The sequence below is a fragment of the Phragmites australis genome, chromosome 8, assembly GCF_958298935.1.
Source record: "Phragmites australis chromosome 8, lpPhrAust1.1, whole genome shotgun sequence".
NCBI classification, from domain to species: Eukaryota; Viridiplantae; Streptophyta; class Magnoliopsida; order Poales; family Poaceae; genus Phragmites; species Phragmites australis.
The window spans coordinates 28,125,999-28,134,672 of record NC_084928.1 but is presented as its reverse complement, the minus strand read 5'-3'; the positions used below and the strand labels follow the sequence as shown (position 1 = coordinate 28,134,672).

At 49.1% G+C, this 8,674-nt stretch overlaps 1 protein-coding gene across 1 annotated transcript; it reads left to right on the top strand.

The window, feature by feature from the left end:
- Positions 1-5,415: 5,415 nt before the first annotated feature.
- On the top strand, positions 5,416-8,594 carry LOC133926907 (cytochrome P450 711A1-like). The gene is made up of 5 exons (XM_062373077.1): positions 5,416-5,847; positions 5,971-6,123; positions 6,274-7,048; positions 7,160-7,255; positions 7,364-8,594. Exons 1-5 carry the CDS (start codon positions 5,624-5,626, stop codon positions 7,706-7,708), a joined length of 1,593 nt encoding a protein of 530 aa, XP_062229061.1. The 5' UTR covers positions 5,416-5,623; the 3' UTR covers positions 7,709-8,594.
- Positions 8,595-8,674: the final 80 nt, after the last annotated feature.

Below are 8,674 nucleotides of genomic sequence, written 5' to 3'. Positions count from 1 at the left end.
ATGCCAACACCAGGTTTTTCCACAACATGATGATTGGCCACAGAAGGCACAATCGGACTCTGAGGCTCCATTTGGGTCACCAATGGGCAACCTCGCATGACGACATGGCTGCCGTAATACAGCAGCACTTCCAGTAGTTCATGGCCAAGCCATGCATGAGGGATACCAACATTAACAGGGACCTTCTTAAACTTCCCCAGGTGGGGGAAATCTTCTCTGCCATCAAGCTCTTGCCCTAGGAAAAGGCGTCGGGCCCCGATGGCTTCACCAGGCATTTTTTGTGGCCTCCTAACCCGTCATCAAGCAAGATGTGCTGGCTAGCGTCAATGTTTTTTTTTTACCTCAGGTCATCTGGACTCCACCTTCTTAACTCGGCTAACATTGTGCTCCTTCTCAAAAAATCAGGAGAAGAGGCCAATCAGTCTGATCCACTCTGTTGCTAAGTTAGTCTCCAAAATTATAGCTCTCTAGCTTGCACTCTCCTTGAGTCCTTGGTTTCGGACTACCAAAGTGCTTTCATTAAGCAATGTTGTATTCACGACAACTACATGATGGTGAGGGGTGTGACCGGGCTCCTTCATCGAAGCCGCACCCCCACCCTCCTCTTCAAGCTGGAAATCTCAAAAGCCTTCAATTCAGTTCGTTGGGATTATCTCCTTGATCTCCTATCAAAGCTTGGGTTCCCGCAGAGGTGGCGATATCTTCTTTTTATCCTACTCGCCACCTCCACTTTGAGAATCATCTCAAATGGAATTCCGGGGGCTCCCATTGCGCATGGGAGGGGCCTTTGGCAGGGGGACCCCCTATCCCCATGCTGTTCACATTGGTCATCGACCCTCTCCAGCACATGCTCTCCTTGGCTTCTTGGTGGTGTCTTCTCGATGGGCTAGGTGGGCACTTCAACTTTGAGAAGATGCGAGTGTCTACATATACTGATGATACAGTGGTATTCATTGCCCCAATGACTCACGATGTGTCCACACTCGCACACATCTTGTGCTCCTTTAGGAAGGCCTTCGGTCTGAGACCAACTTCGTAAAGACTCTGGTTTCACCAATCAGATGCGAGGCTATTGACCTGGACACAATCCTCTCTGGACTTCTGGTGATTATTTTTGCTTTCCCAATCACATACCTTCTTTTGGCTGATAAGGTGATTGGGAAGATATCTTCCTAGAAAGGAAGGAACATGTCGCCTTATGGACCTCTTACGCTTGTCAAAGCTATAATGACATCCCAGCTTGTTCATTTCTTAGCGGCAATCAAAGCTCTGGCTTCAATTCTGCGGCAAATCGATGAAGCAAGGAGATAATTCCTTTGGGCAGACTGTCTGCCTATCACGAGCGGAAAATGCAAGATCAGTTGGAAGAAAGTCTATAGGACAAAAGCGCTTGGAGGCCTGGAGGTTCTTGACCTTGAGTTCTTTGGAAGGGCACTTATGCAACGGTGGCTTTAGCATGAATGGAACTCAACGTAGAAGGCGTGGGTTGGCACTGAGGTGCCGTGTGACAACACTGATAGACTTCCCTTCATGGCTGCCACTTCCATTTCCATTGGAAATGGTGCCAAGGTATCATTTTGGCACTCTCCTTGGGCTAGAGGGCTCAAACCTAAAGATTGCGCCTCACTTCTTTTTCAAATCTCCGCTTCTAAGAGATGTTCCCTCATAGAGGGGTTGACTCAAAGACATTGGGTTTCTAACATGGCCTTGTTCCATCATGTATCGCATGACCACATCTCCCAATTCATTTGGCTATGGAAGGTCACGAAGGGGATCAGTCTTCAGCCTGCCACTACCGATTCCATAACCTGGAAGCTCTTTGATTGAGGCATCTACATTTCTCAGTTTGCTTACTCCTTGATGTTTATGGGATCGATTTGCACAAGCTTCACGAAGCTCATCTGGAAGACCTGGGCATCGCCGAAATGTAAATTCTTTGCATGGTTGGTGGTGCAGGATAGACTTTGGACCGTGGATAGCCTTACTCGTAGGGATTGGACTTGCAACCCCGTCTGCACCTTATGCAAGCATTCCTAAGAGACTTGCCTTCAATTGTTTGTGGAGTGCCCCTTTGCTATAAAGGTTTGGCGAAGGTTGGCTCGAAAGTTGAGGCAGTCGGCCATCCTCCTTGAGTCTTGGTGCCTCTCTACCTCGATCCTCGCTTGGTGGTCCTCAATGGTGAAGTGTGTCCATTCCTCGGGAAAGGCAATGATAATGCTCACAATACTTGTATCTTGGGAGATTTGGAAGGAGAGAAATAGACACACCTTTGGGAGCACAGAGAAATCTGCTGCTAGGGTCTTGAGCATCATCCTTGAGGAGGCTGATCTCTAGGTTTTTACCCGGGCGCGCCATCTAGGTCGCTTCATGCCGCGAGAATAACCACTATTCATCTCTCTTGCTCTTCGCCGGTTGCTTTTTGCGGGGGGCCCTTCTGGTTACCAATATACCCTTGCCTGTCAGGATTTTCTTCTTTTTAATATATAATCAGCAACTCTCCTGCCGGTTTTGTTTCAAAAAAAAAAAAGTTCACATCAGCTTTCTATAACAGGATAAGAATAATTATGAATTGAACAACAATCAATGCATCTTTCCATGGAAATACTTTAACAATGCTACTAACTTTGTTGGCCTTCACAACACTCTTACTAGCAAACAAGTCATTATCATCGTTTGCCATACAGTAGGCAATGTATGTAGCATCAGCCTCCTGCTGTGTTGGAGAGCTGTTGTAGTAGAAATTCTTGAAACCTAAGACTTGTTCATGGCAGCTCGACCATCTAGCATACACCCCTGGAACTCGCCCGCAATAAAGAACATACCAAGTCATTGCCCCTTTCACAAAACAAGAAGTAAACTGATTTAGACATTAAAAAAACTTGTCACAAAATAGAACAACTAAAAACAAGTGTTACTTTTCAACGTACCAACTTTGAGGAACTGGCCAGAATCGTCACCAAAGGCAGCACAAATTAGCAGAACAAATGATGCAGCAGGCAAAACACAACAAATCATTGTCAACAGTTGTAAGAAGGGAAATTAATTGACCACAAATATTTAGCATGCATCATGACAGCATGTTCATGCCCACAACACACTTACCAGTATGCTCATACCCACACATTTTACTTGGGTTTTAGTATGCAGCTCTGTTATGTCCTATTCTATACAAGACATATTGGTGTCTCACATACACCTAATACACACCCTCTCTTCAGTTTAGTGTGATGCTGTCCTATCAACTTGGAGTATACTCTCACTTGAGTAATACTATCCATAGATGAATCAGAGATTAGCATGCCTATCAATGTCTCTCTAAAGCATACGACCATAAGTAACTGCAGAGAGAGCAAGAAGCCGATGTCTAAACCTGGCAAACACCCAACAAACGATTGCATCTACGAGTACTGCAACCCTCATTTTGAATCGGAGATGCCTTGCATCAACCATATCTATATTCACATAAGTTAGTTCAAGTTAATTGATGGTTGTTGTACTGACAAGTTCACGTTTTTTGCATCAACCTAAACAATCCACGACTACCAAATCTTAGGATTCTCCTAGCTTGATGGCATCATTGACTATGGTACAATGCTCAGAAAATAAAACATGCCAATAGGTGCATAGATCTGCATGAGTACATTGCAACAACACCAAAAAGCAAGACCTAGAGCAGAAAAATAGCACATAACTGAACCACATGTACCAAAATTGCAACTACAAAATAGGTCCACATGGAGGAGAAAACCACACAAAGTATAGCACCAAAAAATATTTGGGGGAGAGGTGAGAGGGCAAGAAGAAAGGGGGTGCCCTAGATTTACCAACGCAGGTGAAGTCAACAATAGAGTCAAGGCCTACGTCCGACAAGCAAGCACCAGCTCACCGTCAAGAGAGGACTGGAGAGGGAGGAGAGTTGCGAGAGCAAGAGTGTGTGACACAAATGATTGGGGAGGGGGCGATAACCCTAACAAGGCATCTGGGTGTAGCCAAGCGGTGTTGACTGCATCTGAACGTCCACTTGTGGGAGCGCTAGTTGCATCGACGCGGTCTGCCTCGGGAGTGAAGCCCAAATCTTGTATTCCTGTCGGGCTTGGCCCCAAGAAAAATCTTGCATGCGCGGAGTTTGGTTGTGGGGGCAACTTAGCCAACCAAACACAACGAGTCTGCACCGTTTGCACCAAGCTAAGGGCTGAGCCACCCAATCAAACACGCTCTAAGATTTTGGCTGCCTGCCTCAGGCAAGCATGACTAAGCTTCGATGTAGATGTTGTTGTACTGTTGTATTTGTTGACGCGAAAAAGCACAACGCCAAACACTGAGCACCGCATGTGCAAAACTAACCGAAACTTCCAGCCCAGACCGGATGTTTCGATCAGGATGATTGGAAGTTCCAATCAACAGTACCCAATGAGTAGCACATGGGAAATCCCAGACATGGCGCTGCATCGTTGGGTCTTCATCGTCACCTACACTTGGGAGGGACCTCGTCAAAGCTTAGATGGCCAGCGGCTTGTCCTTGGTCGTCGAGATCAAGAACGGAGAGCAATGGAGATTAGAAAAGATAACTAGGGTAAAAAGAGGATGAAAACAAGAGAAAAGTAAATTGTATTTGTTCGATTATATGTTGGATGATCTGAATCGGCCATAACCCTTTATATTATAGGGAAGCTTGGTCTTGTCTCGTTTTGAGTCGGAATCCATCAAAAAACATCTTCAAATCCGACTCTATCTCTTTCCAAATATCCCGATCTGATTCGGATCGGAAATGATCATATCAGAATATTCGATTTTCCCAAACATGGGTTCTCGGTTTGGATTAAAAATATTTAATCAGAAGTTCCGACCCTCTGATCGGATGTTCCGATCCAGTAGGAAGGTCCAATTTTTCAAAGTGTGGACCTCTCGGTTTGGGTAAAAATATTTAATCGGGTGTTCCGATGATAACATCGGATGTTCCGATGTGATCAAAAGGTTCGATTTTCAAAGTACAGTGCTCTCAGTTTGGCCAAAAATATTAACCGGATATTCTGATCCAAACATCAGATGTTCCGATCCATTAAAACTTCCAGCTCTGAGACTGAACACAGGATGGTCCGACGAGAACAAAACTCTGAACACTGAAACATCTAACCGGATATTCCGATCCAAACATCGTATGCTCCGATCCGTTAAAACTTCTAGCTCAGAGATTGAACATCTGATGATCCAGTGATGACCCGACCTAAACATCGGAACATCCGGCGTTAAAAAAAAACTTAGCCGTGTCATTTTCTGTTATCAATAATAGTCTTGTAGATGCCATAAGCCCATAATTATTGTCTTGACTAGCTTTGATGATTTATTCCCCAAAATTGTTTAACAAAAAGAGCTCTCTTCTTGTGCCTTCCCCTTTTCCCCACTTGGAGGAATGTGGGAGACATTGGCTGTCAGTCGCCACCAACACCAGGTTCCCCCCATTTCTTTGACTCGAAACGTCACGAGCACTACCAAGGGCCACAAACGAGCCAGCCTCTGCAAGTGCAGCTTCAGCTAAGTTCCCAGGAAGAGAGAAACCATAAATTCCCAGAGACCAAGCCGTGATCTTGCTGAAGCAAGTGAGCAGCAAGCTTGGTTGAGTTCAATGGAGGCTGCGGCGAGGGAAGCATGGTGGCTGCCGTGCGTGACCACGGTGGCGTCCTGCGTCGCCGGCGTCTTCTTCCTTCTCTACTTCTACGCGCCCTATTGGGGATTCAGGGGAGTGCCGGGGCCGCCCGCCTTGCCCGTCGTGGGGCACCTGCTGCTTCTCGCCCGGCACGGGCCCGACGTCTTCTGCCTCCTCGCCAAGAAATACGGCCCGATCTTCAGGTGACAAAGCCACAATGATTGTCCTGTGCGATGTTTAATTTTGCAAATTTCACTGCTTTTTTTTCAGTTTGTTTTGATCTGTTTGGAAGTAGGATTTGTGTGAGTGAGGTTCTGCAATGGCAGGTTCCACTTGGGGAGGCAGCCTCTGGTGATCGTCGCTGACCCGGAGCTCTGCAGGGAGGTTGGCGTCCGGCAGTTCAAGAGCATCCCCAACAGGAGCTTGCCGGCGCCCATCGCCGGCTCACCTCTCCACCAGAAGGGGCTCTTCTTCACTAGGTAGTAGCACTAAAAAAATGTCAAGAACACTTATTCGTTGCATGTCGTATATAATTTGCAAATATTTTGCATATCAAGTTTCCAACAATTGTTGTTTTCTCGTGCGACTTCTGTGCCTACTACAACAACACTTGTCATTTTGCATTGCAGGGATGCGAGGTGGTCGGCGATGAGGAACACGATCATCTCGCTGTACCAGCCGTCGCACCTCGCCGGCCTCATCCCCACCATGCAGCGCTGCGTCGAGCGCGCCGCGGATGCCATACCGGAGTCAGCCGATCGGGAGCACGGCGACGTCGACTTATCCGACCTCTCCCTCAAGCTGGCCACGGACATCATCGGGCAGGCGGCGTTCGGCGTCGACTTCGGCCTCACGGTGACGGGCGCACACGGCGCCGGCGGCGAGGCCGCGGAGTTCATCAGGGAGCACGTCCACTCCACCACCTCCCTCAGGATGGACCTTTCCGCGCCCCTCTCCGTCGTGCTCGGCCTCGTCGCGCCGGCGCTGCAGGGGCCGGCACGGCGGCTGCTGAGCCGGGTCCCGAGGACGGCGGACTGGAGGGTCGCGCGGACCAACAAGTGGCTGCGCGCGAGGGTGGACGAGATCGTGGCGGCGCGGGCACGCCACCGCGACGGCGAAGGGAGGCAGAGCAGGAAGGACTTCCTGTCCGCGGTGCTCGAAGCCCGGGACCGCAGCGCGGCGCTGCGTGACCTGCTCACGCCAGACCACGTGAGCGCGCTCACCTACGAGCACCTCCTCGCCGGGTCGGCCACCACGGCGTTCACGCTGTCCTCCGCCTTGTACCTCGTCGCCGGCCACCCGGAGGTCGAGGCGAGGCTGCTGGCGGAGGTCGACCGGTTCGGCCCGCGCGGCGCCGTTCCGACCGCCGACGACCTGCAGCACAGGTTCCTCTACCTTGATCAGGCAAGCCTTACGCCGGCAACCAACACATCTGCTGCATTCATCATGTAACTTCTCAATCTTTGTAACAATTAGGCAGTGCAAGTAGCAATGATCCAGCTTGCAACTTTGCAGGTCATGAAGGAGGCGATGAGATTTTACACGGTCTCGCCACTGATCGCAAGGGTGACGTCTCAACAAGTAGAGGTTGGAGGCTACACGCTCCCAAAGGTAAAAAAGATTAAAAAGAACTCCACGCATTGGCATTGGCATCGTCAAGTCATCTGTTCTTGACCTCGCCAAAAAAAAGGTCATCTGTTCTTGGTTCACTGCGCCCAGGGCACGTGGCTGTGGATGGCGCCGGGGGCTCTAGCCCACGACGCGGCCAGCTTCCGGGACCCCGGCGCGTTCCGGCCGGAGCGGTTCGACCCGGCGTGCGAGGAGCGGCGGCGGCGGCACCCGTTCGCGCACATCCCGTTCGGCGTCGGGCCCAGAGCGTGCGTGGGGCAGCGGTTCGCGCTGCAGGAGGTGAAGCTGTCCATGGTGCACCTCTACCAGCGCTTCGTCTTCCGGCGGTCGCCGCGGATGGAGTCGCCGCCCGAGCTCCAGTTCGGGATCGTGCTCAGCTTCAGGCGCGGAGTCAAGCTCGTCGCTATCGAGCGGCGCGCCGCCGCCGCCGCCTAGGCTCGTGCGTGGATGGTTGTTGGTTGACGGCAAGCCCCACTGTTCGAAGGTGTAGTCGATCATTTGTTACGACGGGAACCTCGGCAAGATTAGATTAGATTCACGGGAAACTTGGCGCTTCCGTGCTTGAAATTACAGGAATGCTTTTCCTGTCCGGATTCGGATCGCTTGACTTCACATCTTTTAGCATTCGGATCGTCCATGGCTTCACGCCCTTGTGAAGTTAGAGGGAACAACTTGTAAGTGGAGATATAGTAACTTACAGTCAGTTACTGTAGTATCAAATATTATCTATTTTCAAACCACATTGACTTCAATTCCAAGTCGGAGGATCTCAATTATTTCCTTTGTGGGTGTGGGACTCGCCTGCTGCACTGGCAGATAGGAATCCGAGGGGGAAGAGGCATCCTCGGAGCTAGATCAGAGCCATTGGATCCGTCGTGATCGACAACTCAGATGCGAAGGCGGAACTCGGCATTCCATCGCAACCGTCGGTTTCTTCTCTAGAGCTGCATTTTCAGTTTTTCACGGCTTCAAAGACAGAACATTACTGTGTTGAATCGTACAAACAGCATGAATTACCTGATAAAATGGTTTACCGTGCTTCCTCGCTCAAAAAAAAAAAAAGGTTTATCACGCTGTCGAGGTATTCAAATTGCTACATCACTTGTTAGGGAAAATGGGATCAATAGTTAGGAAACAAGAACACTAGGAAGTACGCACTTATCTATGTGCAAACACAAATATTTGAAAGTGCCTAGACCTATCCATTTTAAGAGTCCAATGTACAATTATGCCTCGGTGTACAAGAATATCCATGTAATAACCTTACGGCACAAATTGGTGAACCTAAGTACCCATCGACCCTCTTTAATTCAACTAATAACACTATTTTTTTCAAATTATGCAAATTTTCAAAAAACTAGTATAATTGATTGAACTAAGAGGATCGGTAGGTACCCTTAG